This window comes from Homalodisca vitripennis, unplaced genomic scaffold (genome assembly GCF_021130785.1).
Source record: "Homalodisca vitripennis isolate AUS2020 unplaced genomic scaffold, UT_GWSS_2.1 ScUCBcl_2705;HRSCAF=7726, whole genome shotgun sequence".
Taxonomy (NCBI): Eukaryota; Metazoa; Arthropoda; class Insecta; order Hemiptera; family Cicadellidae; genus Homalodisca; species Homalodisca vitripennis.
This window is the reverse complement of record NW_025778873.1, coordinates 93,015-114,282: the sequence shown is the minus strand read 5'-3', so window position 1 is coordinate 114,282 and position 21,268 is coordinate 93,015. Positions and strand designations below refer to the sequence as shown.

General features: G+C 33.9%; 1 protein-coding gene across 4 annotated transcripts; it reads right to left on the bottom strand.

Moving 5' to 3' along the window:
* Positions 1–5,119: 5,119 nt before the first annotated feature.
* On the bottom strand, positions 5,120–10,605 carry LOC124372220. 4 transcript variants are annotated; one of them, XM_046830589.1, is made up of 5 exons: positions 10,501–10,605; positions 9,219–9,379; positions 8,968–9,015; positions 8,711–8,758; positions 5,339–5,497 (listed from the first exon to the last, which is right to left on the bottom strand). In XM_046830589.1, the coding sequence occupies exons 2-5, from the start codon at positions 9,370–9,372 to the stop codon at positions 5,424–5,426; spliced, it is 324 nt and encodes a 107-aa protein (XP_046686545.1). In that variant the 5' UTR covers positions 9,373–9,379; positions 10,501–10,605; the 3' UTR covers positions 5,339–5,423. The 4 variants fall into 4 exon arrangements, with proteins under 4 accessions (XP_046686546.1, XP_046686549.1, XP_046686547.1 ...); XM_046830590.1 differs by lacking the exons at positions 5,339–5,497; positions 10,501–10,605 and adding an exon at positions 5,120–5,292; XM_046830593.1 differs by lacking the exons at positions 5,339–5,497; positions 8,968–9,015; positions 10,501–10,605 and adding an exon at positions 5,120–5,292.
* Between the last annotated feature and the right edge of the window lie 10,663 nt (positions 10,606–21,268).

Sequence of the window (21,268 nt, the reverse complement as noted above, 5' to 3'; positions counted from 1 at the left end):
CTGATAAAAAGTTTCAAGATTACTTGCAGAATTATTTTCGTATATTTTGTGAGCTTAAGAAGAACTTGAGATTTATGTTTTCAAATCCTTTCAGTACTATAAGGGTGCAGAAAGAATCAGTTTACAATCAGTTTCGACACATCCACCAAGCTATATAATATCCGTTCAAACATATCTGATAAATAGTGTAAAGATACTTGGAGTATTATTTACTTAATTATGTCTTAGAGATATCACTCATAATAATAAAATTTAATAGCAGTGCAATATTGAACATGATTTCAAATAAACGAATGCTAGTTGACTTAGGAATAAAATCCATATCTTAATAACATTTAATTGTTTACACTCAATAAAATAATAACTATATGTTACAGATTTGAGTAGAAATATGGTCTGTAATTGTTGATTTAACCAATTAGTTTCTAAAATCATCACCAGAGCTCTGAAGTTAACCTTCACAGACATTCAGAATTAAATTTATTTTCCTCTATTTGTTTCCTGTCATAGTACAAACAATTATTTTTTATTTTTTAACACATCTTTTAGTTATTAAACATTTAGTTTCGGAAACAGTTCAGCTTTATTAAAATTATTTATCTTTAAAAAATTCCTTTTTTAAATAAATATAAAACGTAACTGAGAGTAACTTTGTTCCTATTATTTAAGAATAAAACAGATAATAATTATTTTAATAAATGATTTTAATCGGAACAGAACTACTCTATAAGTTATATTATTATGTTAAGAATTACTCAATAATTAATACGTACAATGCTGCTAAATTACTTAACAAACAGCATGAATTAGTAAGTCTCTCATAAAGAGGTTGACGCTAAACTTCTAGTCGAAACGGTGTGAGCTTCTTTGGGCCTAACAGGTTGCAGGAACAAAATTAAATGTCTACCAATGACTTCATGGAAACATAGAAATATTTTAATATCAATTGGGAGATTTATATTTTAAGTTAAGAACTTTATTAACTATACAATAGGTGGAAATTGTTTTTTGTTAGGTTTTAAAAGCTTAACCGTGTTAAGATCAACAATATTTTTATGTGGCGCTATCTTTTTTACCGTTGACGAAAATAATAAATTATAAATTTGATTATTTTTGTAAACGTAATATTATTGTACAGAACTTAATTGGGATAATTATGTATTCCTGAGAATATTAAATTAAAAATATTTCAAATTTAAAGATAACTTCACTTAAAAAGAAACTCAACCCAGTTTGTGTACATTAATTTGATTGTATACTATTACAACTCGCCCCAGGCCTCATAGAGGGATTTAGTGATTGGTTAAATTTTAAAATGATGTTTTAAATTTTTGTATTCAGTTTTATCCTTTTTTTTAAATTCGGAAATGAAGTTTCCAAATGTCATGTCGTGTCGCGTATTGTAGAATAATTAGAAATAGTAAAAGATGTCATGTCGTAAAGTTTCCCTGGATATTGCATCCAAACAAAAATAATGTTACACATTTATCAGAGACGGGGAAAAAACTTATAAGAATCTTTATAGTTCAGTTTTATTTACCCATTTGTGCCTCTAAAATTTATGTGTTGGGGTAATCATACAACAAAAGTTTAGCGTTATTAGTAGTCGTGACGTCAGCAATATAAGGGACAGCTAAAACGTAAGCAGCAGTTTCAGTAAAATATTATTTTATATCCATGGAAACAAAATAGCATTTATAATTTAATGTTTTAAAATAAGTCTAAAGTTTTATGGCGCTGCATTTTTCAAATTTCCTTCAACTCACAGCTAGTCGTGGAAGTAGCACCAGGTACACGATGATTGGCCAGAAGCAGGACCAGGACCAGGACTTACAAGGATGAGTAACTTTAATTTAATTTTAATCATAGTTTTTACTTGCTATTTCTCGTTATACAAAGCAGTTTACATCCTAGTTTTAGCGATTATTAGTAGTTTATATGTAGCGCTAACATAAGTACAAATTAAATATAGTTAATACACTGTATTTTTAAGTTTTGTGTAAAAGCTACTAATTCGTGTTAGGTGCTATGTATAATCCTCTTAGTACCCAAAGAGTACAGGGAGAATCAGTTTACAATATTTCGTATTGAATAAACACCAATAGATATTTGAATTTTTCGCGTAATAAAAAGAAAATATGTATATATTGTTATGAGAGGCATTTTCTAATTTGTGTTTTACAACAATCTTTCTAGCGTTGCTAGTAAGCAAAAAATTCGTAATCAGTTCACATTACTCGTTGATGTTTATTTAAGATATAAAAAAATGATTATTTTTGGTTTGATTGATATATTTCAAAAATTAAAAACAATACCAAACAGTTGTGACCTAAATTTGTTCTTGAAATCTGTAACTCATTCTATTAGTTACAGAAATCCACGCCAGAGCTCTCTTTCACAGTACAAGAGATAATAACGGGCAAATTTAAATTATGCAATATTAGAAATGCATAATTAGATTCTAATACTAAATTTAAATATTAAAATTCCTCTTTTTAAATGATAATAATGAAATTTCAGTTTCATGACGAAATAAAATAAGTCGTTTTGGAGAATAACACACAATCCTCTCCCGAACCCCAAAAAGTTCACATGAACATGTCTCGTATCAAAATAATGCTGTTAGTCTTCTTTGACGTTTGAGAAATCGTCCATTTTGAGTTTGTACCGCAAGGAAAAACTGTCAACGCAGTCCTTTGTCTGGAGGTGCTTGAGACTGAAATGCAAGATCGCCCACGTCCGGCCTGATATTAAAGTCATCTTCAAGCTCCACCACGAAAATGCCCCCAGCCACATAGCATTCGTAGTTGCCAACTACCCTACCAAGAACAAGACCTCCATGGTGCCCCAATCTACTTACAGCCCTGACATAGCTATGTGTGATTTTGTTTTGTTCCACCGACTGAAGAGAGAGCTGATGGGAAAGCACTGGGATTCAGTGGGAAACCTCCAAGCTGAAGTTATAAGAGTACTGAGAGGCGTTCCAGTGAAGGAGTTCCAGGGTGCTTCCAAGCGTGGCAGAATTGTCTACGCAGGTTTATTGATGCAGGAGGAGACTATTTTGAAGTATTTTACCATTTTTATCAATCGGATGATTAAATGATGTATTTTCCAGATAATGGTCATTATTTTCATTACGCACCCTATATACTCATGTCTCATCAGGTGCACAACTAAAAGCACTATGATGTTGACTGACACGATCCAAAAGCACGGTGGAGCTACTGAATCTTAATAACGCAGATAAGATGGGAAGGACTGAGTCAATACGTATGTTGACTTTAGCTCGAGTTCACCTTCTTCTTAGTGCAGCGTCTAAAATCTGATGCTGTTGCAGACTTCTTAAATCTCGAGTCATGCTCCTCGAAAGCAATCCAAAAATATTCGGCGATAAAAAAAAAAAAAGTTAAAAGGAAATCCCCGCATCGGTTTAACACCTAACATTCACAGCCTCACTGAATCATCCTTCTCACCATAGCTGTGTACTGTTTAGAAGATTTGATTTCAAGTAAGATTTGCTTGTGTGGAAGACGGTTGATTTCAGTTGCTGCACATATGAGAAAGGTAAAGTGGAGCTAAACTCAACACTCACATAAATCCTGCTTTTCCAATCATAACTGCGTCACTGCGTTTGATATAAGTGCAGGTCAATAGTACGGATTTAGCAGAGCGAATATTTTTGCTTGTTATTTGCAACTTTGATTGGTGAATTATTAAACATTTCAACAAACTGTGTACTATCATGTGATATTGTAATGCCACATTTAAAATCAGAGTAGAAATATATATTATAATATATTGTGCTTAATGTTGGAAGTTACTGGCAATATAAGATTCCATTGCACACCTTTGTGGTAGTACCCTCGTTTGCTTACCAGAAATGTTATTTGAGTACTGATAAAAAACCTAGCATGAGGTTTATACATAGGCAAAATGAATTATATTATGGTGCTGTCCAAACATTGAATTAGACCAAGCGTCATAGAAGCCTAATACTATGTAAGCTCACACGATCTCTCTTTTAGGTCACCGTGAATGTTAACATTTCTTTCCTGTACGATTGTTTGTTTATCTGTCCACAGGATAAATCGAAAATGAAACAAGCTATATAGAGTTAAAGTATTGGCATGCAAACTCAGCGATTCCCATTACATAACACGTAACAAATTTGAAGAATAATATAAAATACTTTTGATAATTTCTCATTTCTTACATAATATAAGGAGTCTGACTTCACACTCCTCTCCTAAAGTTTTAAGCTACCAAGCAATAACGATTGAGCGTTTGAGTGGAGTGTCAATTCCCAATACATTATTTCGTTGCTAGTACTAAAATTATTAAAAAGTAGAGTTTTACATAGACCGGAAAACCGGAGCAGGATCCTGTTCCATTACGGGAAGCATAGCTATGAAATAGAATATTTCTGTCCGGAAAATATACCAGCCTAACAACCAGCGACCGATAATGCAGTCCATTTTTATCTGGAAGCCAGGCTAATACTTTCTTGCGTGTATGTTTACACAGACACCGATTTACCGTAAATGCCGATGGTGGAGAGGCTTGTTTTTCAACATTGATAGTGTCTCCACAGTAGATAGTCATAGCTAACTTTAAATATACAACCGTAGAAACGGTGTATCAATTATCCTCTATGTGATCCACACTTTAACGGAGATAAACGCAGCACTCTGTATTTAGTCTTTGGTACCCTCTCCTCAAACAAAGCAGGGAGACGAGATACTGCAGGTTAAATCTTGGTTATATCCTCACTTCAGAAAATGGGACTGAATGTTTGAAAAAGCTCTAAGCGTGTTTGCTACCAATGTGATCAATCACGAATAATTAATATTGTGCCATGAGCTGGCGGTGTTTCGTGCGATAGTACCTTTGAGGCGTTCACAATTAGCTTCGACTCCCACAATGTATTAACATAATAAGTATAGCCAGGCTATAAGATTACTTAGATACTGGTCTTCCTCGTATATATTGTACAGAGATAATGAAGAAATTATTGAAAAAACATTCAGGATTGCAAGGTGACTAAAAAACGTCTCCATTATCATGATAGTATAAAATATTACATCTATGATCAATACAAGGAAAAAATAACTAGCAATTCTTAAACAGAATTATTCACAAAGTTTATAGACTAAGGCAAAGTTACACACAAGCAGAACGTGGGCTTAGTGGTGCGATTCAAGGCCAATCTTGAGCTGCTACAGTTCTAACGTCGTAAGCAAAATGCCCGAGGCCAACAATCCTTTCCGTGCAACAGTCTGCCCTTGTCGTTAACTATTTATATAAAACATAATCGTCATTATACAGTATTTTTGACAAATTACAAGTATCAAGGCTAAGAACAAACAAGCATAAGTTGGATTAGTGCTGCAATACAATAAGGCCAGTCTTGAGCTGTTACAGTACTAACGTCTTCTGCACAATGACGGAGGCCAGCAGTCCTCTCCGTGCAACAGTCTGCCCTTTTCGTTAACTATTTCTATAAAACTTCATCGTTATTATACAGTATTGATCGCAAAGTACAAGTATATAGGCTAAGAAAAAACAAGCATAAGTTAGATTAGAGCTGCAATACAATAAGGGCAGTCTTGAGCTGCTACAGTACTAACGTACAATGACGGAGGCCAGTCCTCTCCGAGCAATAGTATGCCCTCGTCGTTATTTATTTCTATAAATTTTTCACCGTGATTATACAGTATTTTTCACAAAATACAAGTATCAAGGCTAATGCTGCAATACAATGGTTAGTCATGAGCTGTTACGTTACTAACGTCTTCTGCACAATGACGGAGGCCAACAATCCTCTCCGTGCAACAGTCTGCCCTTTTCGTTAACTTTATTTCTATAAATTTTCACCGTGATTATACGGTATTGATTTACACAAAATATCAAGGCTATCAAGGCTAAGAACAACAAGCATAAGTTGGATTAGAGCTGCAATACAATAAGGCCAGTCTTGAAGCTGTTACGTTACTAACGTCTTCTGCACAATGACGGAGGCCAACAATCCTCTCCGTGCAACAGTCTGCCCTTGTCGTTAACTATTTCTATAAAGCTTCATCGTGATTATACAGTATTGATCGCAAAGTGCAAGTATCAAGGCTAAGAAAAAACAAGCATAAGTTGGATTAGAGCTGCAGTACAATAAGGTTAGTCTTGAGCTGTTACGTTACTAACGTCTTCTGCACAATGACGGAGGCCAACAATTCTTTCCGTGCAACAGTCTGCCCTTGTCGTTAACTATTTCTATAAAGCTTCATCGTGATTATACAGTATTGATCGCAAAGTGCAACTATCAAGGCTAAGAAAAAACAAGCATAAGTTGGATTAGAGCTGCAATACAATAAGGGCAGTCTTGAGCTGTTACAGTACTAACGTCTTCTGCACAATGACGGAGGCCAGCAATCCTCTCCGTGCAACAGTCTGCCCTCGTCGTTAACTATTTCTATAAAGCTTTTCATCGTGATTATACAGTATTTTTCGCAAAATGCAAGTATCAAGGCTAAGAACAAAACAACCATAAGTTGGATTAGAGCTGCAATACAATAAGGCCAGTCTTGAGCTGTTACGTTACTAACGTCTTCTGCACAATGACGGAGGCCAACAATCCTCTCCGTGCAATAGTCTGCCCTCGTCGTTAACTATTTCTATAAAGCTTCATCCGTGATTATACAGTATTGATCGCAAAGTACAACTATCAAGGCTAAGAAAAACAAGCATAAGTTGGATTAGAGCTGCAATACAATAAGGCCAGTCTTGAGCTGCTACAGTACTAACGTCTTCTGCACAATGACGGAGGCCAGCAATCCTCTCCGTGCAATAGTATGCCCTCGTCGTTAACTATTTCTATAAAACTTCACCGTGATTATACAGTATTTTTCACAAAAGTACAAGTGTCAAGGCTAAGAACAAACAAGCATAAGTTGGATTAGAGCTGCAATACAATAAGGCCAGTCTTGAGCTGTTACAGTTACTAACGTCTTCTGCACAATGACGGAGGCCAACAATCCTCTCCGTGCAATAGTCTGCCCTTGTCGTTAACTATTTCTATAAAACTTCACCGTGATTATACAGTATTGTTCAAAAAGTACAAGTATCAAGGCCAAGAAAAACAAGCATAAGTTGGATTAGAGCTGCAATACAATAAGGCCAGTCTTGAGCTACTGTAATACTATTTTGTTGGGTACCGTGGCTTTAGGCCAACACAGCCGAGACTCCGGAGGATGTACTGGCGTCTGACTGCGATTGGTAATAAATTGTTCTAATTGTAAAAGTTTCATCTTGATTATACGTAACAAAGTACATGGAACATGAGAAAATGCACAGAGATACACCATAGGCCTAGAACTATGACATCTCGTGGTCAATCTTGTGCTACTAGTTCACATGAGGGCAATGATACTAAGGATATTTTCTGTTCTCGACTGTTGATTAAACAATTTTTTCCTATTTTTAACAGAGATTCATTACATCATGCACTTATAATTACATGAAACTAATTTTGGTATGTAAATATTTTATAACATTTGAACTTAAATGTTAAATTAATAACAAATTTTAAAAGGCAAAAATTTCAGACAAGAATAATTATTAATTTATTTAAATTTTTTATCGCTTTTATTTCCCTTAAAATTTACGAATTAAGCTAGTGTTACCAGAAAAATATAAATAAAGAAATAATAAGTAGGAGTTACGTAAGATATAAAAAATTGACAATACAATTTAAATAAATAATTAAGTTACATATGTCAAGTTTTATACTATTTTGGATAAAACATACTTTTCAACTGCCTACCGTATGAATATCCGCTATTTACGCAGCCATTTATTTTTCAATGCCGATACGAGGCGATTCTCAATATAATATATACAGTTATATAATATATTATAATAATATTAATCTGCCTCAATTCCCTTCCAAGTAGTTCTATGTTTAAATAAAACAGGAAACCCAGTGTTCATTTTTTAATTGTTGAGATCCTAGAACTCTTTATCATTAACACACTGATTTAATTAAACCTAGAAACAGGAGCCAAACCAAGAATTAAAAACATAACACAATAGTATTTTAACAAATAAATTCCATGTTCAACAATATTCAAATCAGAATATAATACGAAGAATATTTTTAAATGTTTACATAGAAATAAAAATGTATATAAGAAGGGAACTATTAGTAAAAATCAAACGATAATTATTTTACGATTTTCCAAAAGTGAGAAGCTAACATCACAAGATATGGATTTATCAGCGCTGGTAAATCAGCAGTGAATATCACCTACGTGTAAATTACGTTATCACACGTAAGCTAACAAAAACCAATCTATCATTACCTATAACCTAACGTAACATACACTAACCGTAGCTGAATAGGTGTAATGCGTTTACCTTGAGGAATGAGGTTTATCCGACAATCACGTAATCGTAAACTAGGTTCCCATTCCCTCTTAAGAATTATAGACTTACAAGTGCTAAAAAATTTTACAAAAAATATACTTCAATTTAGTATCTAATTAGGACTAAGCAATATAAGAATTTTATAGCGCCTCTTCGTAACGTTTAGCTCACTTCTGTTAACAAGTCAATTTTTGCGGGGATATTAAGCTCTCCACCGTATATACTATGGTTTAAATTATGCTATCGCATTATAAAGTACTTAGTCTGTATTAATACTAATAATTTGAATACTTACCATCACTCACATCTCTTTTACCAGGTGGCCCGTCTCCGGATTGCCCATCTGGAAAAGCGAACATAATTATCATTATCCTCAGAAACTGAAAATTTAATATTCTTACGGCGTCTTTTCGTAAAATTTAGTTCATTTCTGTTACCAAGACAATTGTTAAGGAGATATTTAGCTCTGCACTGTATATGTTATTGTTGAAATTACGCTATCATACTATAAAGTACTTAGTTTGTATTAATATTACTAATTTTAATACCTACCAAACCTCACATCTCTTTTACCAGGTGGCCCGTCTCCTGATTGCCCATCTGGAAAAGCGAACATATCATTATCCTCAAAAACTGAAAATTTAATACTCTAACAGCACCTTTCGTAAACTTTTGCTCAGTTCTTTTAACAAGACATTTTTAAGGAGATATTTAGCTCTGCACTGGGTATATTATTGTTTAAATTATGCCATCATATTATAAAGTACTTAGTGTGTATTAATATTACTAATTTGAGTACCTACCAAAACTCACATCTCTTTTACCAGGCGGCCCGTCTCCTAAATGTCCATTTTGGAAGGCGAACATTTCATTATCCTCAGCTGGTAGTTGAGAGGATGGGATAACCTCCATTAGGACCATGCAGAGAGTCACGAATAGCAATACAGACCACATCATGGTTTCACTGCAACAGACAGATCTATGTCGTAAGTAACATAATTGGAGTAAAAGCAGATGAAACAGGTCTGCGGTTGATGAGGCTCACGACTAGCACAATATACCACATCATGGTTTCATTGCGACACAGAGATATACGTCAATAATTTCAAAATGGGAGAAGTTGGAGCTGGAAAATGCACTGAGCTTGTTAAGGCTCTCATATCACCCCATAAATAACTTTTAAATAATTATGAAAAATCTTTCTTTTGTAATAATAAAGGTGCAATAAGTGGGCCATTTTTTAAAATGTCTTTTAACATTTTTACTATAAACTTAAAAAATATACAAGGAATCAATATGTATAATTTATATTATTCTAACACCAATTATTTTGGTCCAATTTTAAAAGCTGTATTTATGTACGCTTCAGAACTATCTGAAGCTCTGGTGTGCCAATTTAAAAGTTGAATGGCAGCAGATGACCAGTATCATGCAACAAATGCAAGACCAGAAATATTGTTTAATCTAGAAACTACTAATACAAAATTGAAAATAGTCATGTTGTTAGATATTCATGAAACATATTTTTATGTGTGTAACATATCTAAAACTTCACTTTAACTTTTGCATTCACTCAGTTCGAGATATATCGAAAAAATTAAGCTTTTACCTTTTTCTTATTAAGTGATGTTTGAAACACACACACACACACACACACACACACACACACACACACACACACACACACACACACACACACACACTATATATATATATATATATATATATATATATATATATATATATATATATATATATATATATTTTTAAATTGAGTCTTGTATTTATTCAAACAATATTTGTAAACAACTTAATTATGTGATTAGTTGAAAATTTAGGCATAAAGCTAACAAATCTAATTAATCATATAGTTTAAGGCACTTTAGGCTAACGCCTCAACACTAAAACCATATACTTCCCTTTATAAGCATTTACAGGAATTTATCATTCTGTAAGGATGTCCATTTTTAATGTAAGCCCTCCAAAAATAAGTTTCTGGTAAACTAGTAGTTGTAATTAATGTACACCCTGTTTACAGTATCAACTATTAAAAATAAAGTGGTAAGTTAGCTTATATTAACTTACCCAAAAACAGGGACTGTAGTTGATAATGAACGTCTGATTTTCACTGCTTTATATACAAAGATTGCACGTGTTTGTGTAGTTCATAATTATCTATGTCCCATTTACTGCAGTTCATCATCATTTATTCTCTATTTAAATATCTTACTACTAAAAAGCTATTGAAATAATAATTACTACTAAAAGTTGTTCAAGATCGTTCAGTTTTTTTTTCAATTGCGATCATGTGATTAATAAGTGAAACATTATTTTTAATGCCCACTTAAAGGTGAAACAGCAAATATATCGTTTCCTATTCTGAAACAGCAATTAGTAATTAATACAAAGGTTTATTGCTATGAAATGTGCAGTGGTAAGAAAGATACACTCAATTAAAATATAAAGATGCTCATGTAGGCAGAACGCTTACTGTGCTTATTACACCAGTAAACTTTTATTACTGAAACAGGTCTACATATATTTTTAATAGTCAATGCATGTACATATATGTTGTATTTTGGGTTACTATAACTTCAGAAAAATACTGATTAGACTGAACTTAACTATTAATAATTAACCCAAAATTATTATAAAGAAAGTAACCGTTACCCGAGGTGTCGCAAACAATTTACTTGGATTTGCACGTGTATCAGCCCTGTTTAGAGTGAATTATAGTTTCGACCCAAACGCTGTGTTTGCCTTGTTGGCACAATCAAGAAAATTGATCAAAAAGTTTATATTTATGGCAACAGTAATTGACTCTTGTCTTAGTATTTGGTCTATTAATTTGTATAAACTGCATCAGTATGATTTATTACATTGAATAATATAAAGTACTTCCTACGCATAATTATGAGATTAGAAAATCTTAAAAAAATTCCTCATTGGTTTCCTTTTTTATATATAATGTCTCTAAAACTCATCATCTTTGGGGTTTTTCATGTAAACAGGAAGCTCTCATAAATTTGTAGCGGATATGAGGATAAATAATATTTAGCGGATATGGGAAGAAATAAAATGAACCCAACTATATTACTTATGTTCTATTATTGAAATCATGGGGTACTTACAGTATTGAAGATTGTATTTCAGACATTGTACCAGTAGCGTTGCTTCTCAACATCTTTGTGGTATTTGAATAATATTTGAAAATATATCGAGCATTTACAGAAATACCAAATTTGTATTCATAAAAACACTTAAGAAAGTTTTAACCAATTTTATACAATTCTGAAGTGAAGGAATTGCTATTCATTGAACAATCAATGTTATTCGTGAATGTTTTAAATAACTTCGTATTAGTTTTTGGTGTGCGTATAACATTCCATGTTTCCCATGGACGTCTCTTAACATTTTTTATTAATCCATTTATGTTTATTCGCACGAGAAACACTTTACACTGTAAAGTTTCGAGCAATACGATTTAATTTCTACAATAGGTACTTTGTAATTTTTAAACATTTTTGGAATTAATTATTTATTTACAAGATTATTACATGAAACTTCTTTGTAAAATTAACATTTGGGTTACAAATAGATTAAATGTGACGGTTTGAGAACGTTTAACTCCAATTTCAAATGTTTAAAACTAAACGGCGCTAATTTAAATAACAATCTAATTATCAAAAAATGTTAAGATATTGAAACTCTAGGTTGCAGTAAAGCGTCTTATCAGAAGTTGTTTGAATCATTTCAAAAACTAGTATATCTAAAAAAGGAATATATTTTTAAGTAGTCGCACTATTGTGAAATATTAATATCAAAATAAAACTTATATAAAACGTGTTACATTATACTTGGAATAAATGCAGTAGAAATATAAACTTATTGCGTATATATTTATATTTTTATAACAATTTTTTGGGTAAGGAGTTACCTATTTTATTCTTTGAAATTTTATAAATTCGTTTTTCGTCATACATACATATAACCTAACTTTAGCTGTTACATTGCAGTGTAATAACTACCAATAAACGGGTATTTTTGGAAAAGCAATTCAATGGGAGCACACGATGCCCAGTGTGTGGGAAGCTTGGAGTTGCAATAAATCAATTTCAAGACAACAGCTAATCCCCTTAGCTAGATTAAGTACCACAACTGCGTACGCATTCTTAGTTCTGATCTTAAATAATAATATGAAAGTCTAGTATGATTTAACTCAGCCTAAATGAACAGTCTATCTTTTTTATTTTGTTAACATAATGTTTACTATATTATGTTATAATGAATAGTATTAGCTTCATAATACCTGATATTATTGTGCCACTAATGTTGTATAATAGTAGGCAAGTTCATTGCCGCACTTTCCACTTTAAGTTTCATTGCAAGTTTGACCATAAGTGTTAGACTTTTTTAAAACTTGAGTAAGAGGGTGGATTTCAATTCTCGAAACGTACTGTTATATTTCACAACATATATCAAGCAACGTCGAGCGTGACTGCTGCTTGGATGCGTGGCCGCTGAGCGATCCTGTGCGTGCAAGCAGCCCGCCTGCCCGGCCATTGGTGGTGGTTCGGAATTCATTTTTAAGCCGTTGACCTCCAATTTAAGTTTTATAGACGGCTCTTACAGGTTTAGAAGAGGATTGTCGTTTATAAAAAGAGAATTTGTAATATTTCTTCTTTGCTTTCCTTTTACAAATGTCAAAGGAACTAAACACTTTGTTGTAGTAGCGCCGATATTATATGACAACAGAATCAGACTGTAACATCTTTCATCCAGTAGCCAACTCGAAGGAACAGAATAGGAAATGAGACGGATTCGATTGTTTCCTGTACCATCAGTAAAGATGTATAATACAACGCTTTTAAAGAATATTTTGCTGTTTTATTGCTCTGGATGAATGCTGATTGTTCAGTTTATCTAACTTTATGGAATATTATTACCTCTGTAAATGTAATAAATGTTAAGTAAACTTGGTCATGAAAATTAGGTTTAGGTATGCATTTAATCCAACTTTTTAACACCATTTCATGTTCAAGGGGATTATCCTTGTACCTTCTTTTATCAGTTACTTAGATAACGCATAGAATATATTTAAAGTAAGTACTAATTTATGTCAAAAATAAGCAATGTTAATTTTGCAGCTGCAGTAAGTAAAACAATATAATACCCAATTGAAATATCTTAATTAATACATATGTGTGTAAACCACTATATACAATAAGTTGATATCAAGTTGGATAATATATGCATACTAAATAACTTTTAAGTTGGTTAGTATATTGAGCAACTGCCTAATAAATGCTTGTTTAAAAAAAAAACTAAACAAAATTAATTTCATTAAACCAACATGTAATGTATGTGTGGGTATGCATTTACATAAAAAGAGCCCATGTTAATGTAAGTACTTGTGTTTACGTAAATAAGCAATATTGGTAAGAAGAAATTTAGGTAAACACGTGAAACGTACGTACAAAAACTACTTAATATCCATGAAAACATCAAAGGACAGATAAATTACTTTAGATCATTCAAAGCTTTTGTTTTCAGAATTCATGCATGCAGTACGTAATACATCAGCTAGAATAAGTTCGGAAGGCTAAAACGAGGACCAAGACTATCATATATGAATTACTGTTATTATTTGGAGTTCCAAGTTTCTAATCATAGTATCTCTAGCTACCCAAAGCAGTTTTCATCCTAATTAATCACAGCAAAAAACACTGGAACAGTAATGTTAATGGTGTAAAAAGATTTTATCTTTGCATATGTTTTAATTTCACTATTTATTTTTCGTAGGTATTTTCCTTAACCAATGAATTGCATTTATAATTTTTATTTCAATACTTGTGTTTTGAGCTGTTTTTCATTCCGTCTATACCCATAGTGTACAGAAAGAATCGAATCCGAATTTAATACACAAAATCTTGAACTTCTCGGCCTTACTTCGTATTGTGAATACATATTTGCTAAAGTTTTTACAGTTTCATTTTAGTATTATTTCCTAAATTATATCTATCAAACATCTTCTGGCGATTTCTAGTAGTATAAGCACTGACCTTGAGTTGAAAACTGTTAAATGTAGCCATTTAAGAATATAAATGATCAAATATATGATCACTTCCGATATTAATATGGTCTTTAGTGTTCTAGTTATTAACTTACATAGAATCAACCACAACCATTTATATTTTATTGGCTTATATGGTACTTTAGGTCAATTATTAAGATGGTTAGTTTTAAAACAAATATTTAGGTGTACATTTAAGCGAAATTTAAAATATGTTATAAGGGGAAAACAGTGGTATTTATATAAAAAACCTGATATTTAGATTTTTCTTATTGCAAATTAAATATTTTAAACTGATTCTAGAACTCTATTCTTATATTTCAGGGATACGTATCCTTAGAAATAAGGTTCAATCAAAATATAAATTGCATTGACCATGTATTTTATGAAAGCGGCCGCTCACATAAAGCTGTCTATAACCAGAACAGTTCACAGTTTTGATATTTTCATAGAACATCTCGTCATTGAACAAGTTTTATTCCACGATGACTTACAAGAAGGTAGGATTATACCACACCACGTGTCACGTAACAGGCTTCGCTGAACTTCATGAAAAATGTAATGCCTGTTGCTTATGACAATGTCGAGATATCTTGCAGATATATTTAATTCCCCCAGCATACATATTATAAATTGCTTGAGCCTACTTAATAGCCCCTAATAGGTATCAATAATGCAATAGGTATGGACATGCACCGTCAAAGAACTTGCTCTTCTCTACGGAAAAAAGTTAATACATAATTTCTTTCATAATGCTACACGAGCTATTTTCATAGCTTTTGTAACAGTAGTTACAAAATACAAGTTTTGGTCGGGTAGTAATATTTTCTTGTTACCGTGTTAATAATGTTTATGTACATACTTGTCCTTTGAGCTGTTTTTAATTATATCTGTACCTAAAAAGTACAGAAAGAATCGATTCATAATACAGTTCGTTAAGTCTCCCACTCTACATCAAGTCAAGTCAAGTCGCTGTGACTGTGGGGGGGGGGTGGATCCCCCACATCTTTCAAGGCCTCTGCCGGTTAGGCTTTTGCCTTGTGTCTCGAGGGTCATAGCCCTAGTAGCTTTCGCTACCTGTCAGTGGGGTGAAGTGTCGTGGTGCAGTCGAAGTTGTAGTCGATGTCATCAGTCATCCATAGGAAGACGTAGTTGGGGGACCTCCTGGGCGCGAAGCTCACGGATGTGATCCCACGGTGAGGACTCTGCAGCTTCCTCAAGGATCGATGTCAGGCCTTCTACGAAGCTCCTGATGGTAGGGACGTTGGACGAAGCCCTGACTACGGTGTTCCTCACGAACCAGGGCGACCCAGTGGCCCGCCGGAGACACACTCTCTGGACAGCGAGCAACTGCCTCCTTGCGGTCTTGCAGGTGAGGTGGTACCATGCTGGGGCCGCATATGTGAGCACTGGTCGTATCAGAGCCGTGTAGAGCAGGACCTTCGTCCTGGTCGTTAACTTCGTGGTGTTGAGCAGGGGCCGATGCTGCCGAAGCCCTTCCTCGCTTGGCCACAGATCCTCTTGACGTGGGGTGTGAAGGTCAGCTTGGAGTCCAGGAGTACCCCCAGGTACTTGACTGAAGTACTCCACATCAACACTATTTATATTACATATTTGCTATAAATTTCAAATTTAAGGGGAGAATTAATTCCTAAAAGATATCTATCAGATATTTTTCTGGCAATTTCCAGTAACATAAATATAGACTTTGACTTGAAAAGGTTTTGTGATTGCTGGTTAACAATTAAACTTGTAAACAAAGTATGCCTATGCATTATATTTAATAATTGTCTAAAACTGTGTTGACCAGTTTTGATAGACATATGGTCTATAATGTTCGAGGTCTTCACGTAGTTATTGAATTTAACACCAGAGTTCTATCGCAGTACATGATATAGTATATAGTCTATAAAAGTGGTAAATAAAGAGAAATGCTTTTATTTCCAAATCACTTTACGGATTTTACTTTTCAATGTAACTGATTATTATTTTATATCTATTTCATGGAAAACTATAATGAACCATTGTGGTGAATAATGTATCAGCTGAAATTTTAAAATGTGAGATCACTCTGCAGGAATGAACTATTACCATATTGACCTTAGTATGAATGTTAGTTAATATTGTGAATTGAATGACAGTATTAATAAATCCTAGAAACCGCTAAAATGTTAACGTTTAATTGCCTTAATAAATATTTTAAGTTAGGATCTTTTGGTTTTCTTAGGCGTCGTGAGGAGGGATTGGAGCAGGTAAGCATTGTACAGAAGACAGCATGGTTTTGTAAAGGCCTGGGATTTTTCATAGCTTAAACTGGAAGAGAGAGTCTAATACTCACAATTAATAAAACTAGGAAACCTGACCCACTGTTATACAAAAACTGGTTAGTTGTTAAGCAACTATTTAGTTCTACAACTGTATGAATTTTAAACAAGTTTACAATTAAGTAGAAAAAGTGGTATTTCTATTTTTGGCATTTATTTTTTTCTTACGAATTAAAGGTTATAATTAGTTTGGGTACTAATACATATCCTTAGCAATAAATGTACTAAATATATAAACTGCACTGACCATGCACTTCAAGACAGGTACTGCTCACATAAAATTATGTTCAACATGATCAGCTCTCAGTTTTTATATTCTCAGGGAACCTCCAGTCATTGAACATGTGTTACCCTACAATGACTTGGATTAAAACAAAATGCAAATACGCTATACCATATCACGTTACACGCTTCACTGATGTTGCATGCAAAATTTAATGTTAATGATTCATTTTATTGTTGAGATGTCTTATAAACATTTTTGTATCCTCCAAATTCGTGTCACTATAAAAATTATACACAAGATTGGTTGAGAATATTGAAAGTTTTTTTTTAAACAGCCTTTGATTCTTGCATATCTTAGTATTGGCATATTATAGCATAGGTTTATTGGTTTTGTGGTGAAGGGAATCTTTATAAATTGTTTGTTTTAAATTTTAAATCATTGAACGTGTGGCTTATCAATCACAATTAAAGTTTTATGGAACTGTTTGTAAGAGTTATTTTTCTTAGATTTAAACAATTATAACTAACCTTTAGATACCAATAACATTTATATCACCTTCAGACAACTATATTGCGTAATTAAACTGATTTTAGCTATATTTTAATTTTTTATACACGCTTACCAAACGCTAAATTTCATAGTTGGGCTTATGTTTGTATAGCTACTATAAATTGATTTATGGAAAATTATAACTTTTAACCTTTCATACTCTTCCACTTTGAGTCCCACGAAAACTAAAGCAAAGATGTTTTTCTGACTTAAGATAAATTCCTCTAACCCTTCAAAAGACAAAGCAGGTTTATTGGCTAATACAATGTAAATTGCCATCTTACTACTGTTAGAAGATAAAGTATTGGATTTTCAATGATTTTCTTATCTGATAAGAAGGCAATAAACGTTGATCTTACTCAGAAGTATTTATATAGTCGGTAACAGATGTGTACCAATTTATTTTGTTCTATGCGTCTTATTCTACGCCAGATAAAAACTGCAGGTATCCCAGCAACATTCTTTTTTATGTCACTAAAAATTCTTAACGCTCACAAATTCTGTCGGTAGATATTTTCTCACTTTAGATGCAAGGTGTCAAATACTCGTACATTGGGTCCTTTACCCATGCTTTAAATTGGCTCGTGCATTGAAGAGGGTAATCAATACATAATTTTCAAAATATAAACATCCCATCCATATTGCGTAGTGAAAATTATCTATCAAAACATTAGAATATAGTCATAGGAACGCAATAAAAATGGTAACAGCTGCGTTAAACCCGTCCTTGTAAAGATGGCTATTCATTCAAATTTTTGTTTTCGTGCTAGAATTCGTTAAAATATTACTTCATAATTACTCAAAATAGCTTATGTTACATGTCTTATATGTATTTAATAATATGTAGTATTAAAAAAACGTAACTAATTATAATTGTAGTTTACAATGGAATATAAATTTAAATGAATATGATGATCTCATTTCTTTTATAAGTAATAAATTATGAAATAAAAACAGCAATTTCTAAGAAATTAACTAAGAAATGTACTGTAGCACGCCCGCTGTGATGGGCCTGTTACATTGTAACAGACAACGTCCTGTCCGCTAGGTATGACTGGAGGAGCCGGTACAGGCTGACGTCTAGGGAGACAGCGGTGGTAACAAGTCTCGGGTTATGTTTGTCGGTGAGATCGGAAGACACTCTAGTTACTTGGAGGGTGGTGGGGTGGCCCCGACGGAAGACTTATTGTTCATAACGAATCTGCTGGTGGAAATCCTCGGGGAATCGGGCCAGAATGAGTCGCTCAAGGGTTTTTGTCAGAGAAAGAAGCGCGAGATTGGTAGCTGTCAGGTAGGGTTTTGAGTGGTTTTAGAGTGGCTTCGGGAAATAGAAAAACTTAGCTTGCTTCCGGGGTTTAGGAAATTGTTTCAAGTGTTCGGAGGCAGAATTTGAAGATAAAGGTGAACCATTTCACGACCCGTTCTGGCAGTCTTCTGAGTGCTGGGGTACCAAGGTGGTCAGATCTTTACGCATTCTTCGGACAAAGACTTGAGAAGGGTCCAGCGACTTCAGCTTCAGTAATGCCAGAAAATTCTTCGGTTTCTTCACATTCGTTCTGGTTGGTTCCTTCTACGAAGCCCTGCACTAATCAAGAGTGTTCTGAGTCGCGTATCTGGTGGTTGAGACGTGCTGGGACCGAAGCCCCTCGTTCCCACCTCCATCCCTGACACAAGTCTGTGACTTATTTGCCAGGCCTCTTGCCTTCTCCTCTTCTTTCTTCTATTCGGCCTTCGGCCACTTAATCCTCTTCTCGACACTCTTGCTTGTGTCTAGCCTAACAGCACGTCTCCCCTCATCTCACCGCCCCTGTGCGATGAGAATCAGAGAACGAGTCTCCATGGTGCAGGTGAAGACCTCAACCTTCTACTCTGCCGTTTACATCAGCCTGGTTTCTCCTTGGATGGGCCGAGCAGTCCTCTTATCGCTTCTGAGGGTTCGGGCGATCCGCCAGATGGAGACGTTGTCTGTGCTGAGAGTGTCAACAAACATCCTCCGGCAGCTCTCTCCTTGTTGTTGCAGCAGATTAAAATCCAAATGTTTTAAGATTCGTTCATACAAACAATATGAAATGTGTAAAGATTACTATGAGAATTTACTTAAATATCTCTGAGAGTCATCTTTCAGGCATTTTATAGTAGTGTAAATGTTGAAAATAATTTTATATTAGGGAATGTTATCTGAAAGGATTAAAATTCATTACGTATTGCGTTAATGTGTTTAATCTCAATCATTTCTAAAAATTTTCCGTAAAAAATATCGTTCTTAACAGATAAACGAGTCAAGAACTTTTTAAGGAACAAAATGGGCCTTACTCTCTGTTCACTACGGGAAAATATCAGTTGTCGGTAACTGCTGCCACCCATACTTTTTACCTGCCTCCATCTTGTCTTGTTCAAGACAATGTTTGTACTGTAAGATTTGAAGCCCTTATTTGGATTAAAGTGAGTTCCAATACAAAGACCATGTTCAAGATATCAAGTAATAGAAGTATTCAATCTACAGCTAGTTCACTTGAAGCTGCAGGACTCTGTAGTAATAATTGATAAAACCCTTTATAACTGAATGTTTAGCTGCCTGACTGGGCCTTGCTGGACCGTTTATTGATCAGGGTTGGACTGAAAGATAAGTGAGTTTAATTTCCCGAAACTCGAGGCTGTTCGTTGTACTTGTCAATGCTTGGTCACTAGGCTAGAAAGGATATACAACAAATCTTGTGTTGGTGATTATAAAATTATAATAGAACGTCTCTTTCGTGGGAATACACATGGAAAGTTTTATTTAAAGAATCCAGCTAATATGTTCATAATAGAAGTACACATCTATATTAACTTATATCTATGGAAACAAGGAAATAAAATTTGAAAAATATGTTTTGGATTGTTTAGTATATTCAAAAATCGTTCTAATCCCCCCGGAGAAACCAGCACCCCGGAGAACCACCGAACATGGAACAGGATGTGAGGCTCAGAGAGAGGATCAGGACCAGGACCTTCAGTAAGTTATTTTTGTTGTTCATAGTTTCTGCTCTCACTATCTCTTTCTAGTTCAGGAATTATAACGGTTCAGATAAAAATGTGTATTTACTTTAATTTCTGGGTTCCAAATTCACTAATGGCGTAAACTAATAGATTTAAGATCTTTTACTTTTAAGCTGAAGGTTACTATACGTTTCGATGCTACTCTTTATTTCTTCACATAAAAACTCAAAAAAATGTATTGAATATATCTGGTACAAGATATGACTCATACTAAAGGGATGTAAGTTCAAAAAGATCTGAAAGTGAGAACAGTTTTAAGTATGTATATTTAGAGAGCCTAACAATAAGTAGTCTTTCTAAACTCTTGTTCTTCCAAGAAACTGGCGTTTAGTTTATCTGAAGATGTGTGCTGATTCATTTACAATAAATAATGAAAAATCATGTATCTGTTAGCTGCAATACAGTAATCCTTATGTAAATATTTACTTTCCCCAGAGGGTTCATTTCTGGCTGGTTTATACCTTCCAGTTGAACCCACATTGGTTACTGCAAAAACCGATGTGTCACTTAAATTTGGCCAACATGATAGATGTCCAAGACCAGGACATCAATAACCGCAAAATTCGAAATTATAGAGCACAAGGGTAATTCTGTAGGTCTAGCCTACTGCGGGAATTGATTGGTGGAGTTTGTAGCGTTCGT

Bases quoted from the DNA above. Each gene is read 5' to 3' on its own strand.
- LOC124372220 (XM_046830589.1), bottom strand. From the start codon at position 9,372: ATGATGTGGTCTGTATTGCTATTCGTGACTCTCTGCATGGTCCTAATG. The intron at 9,016-9,218 runs GTAGGTACTCAA...TCGCTTTTCCAG, and splicing joins TAAAAGAGATGTGAGTTTTG to ATGGGCAATCAGGAGACGGG. The intron at 8,759-8,967 runs GTAGGTATTAAA...TCGCTTTTCCAG, and splicing joins TAAAAGAGATGTGAGGTTTG to ATGGGCAATCCGGAGACGGG.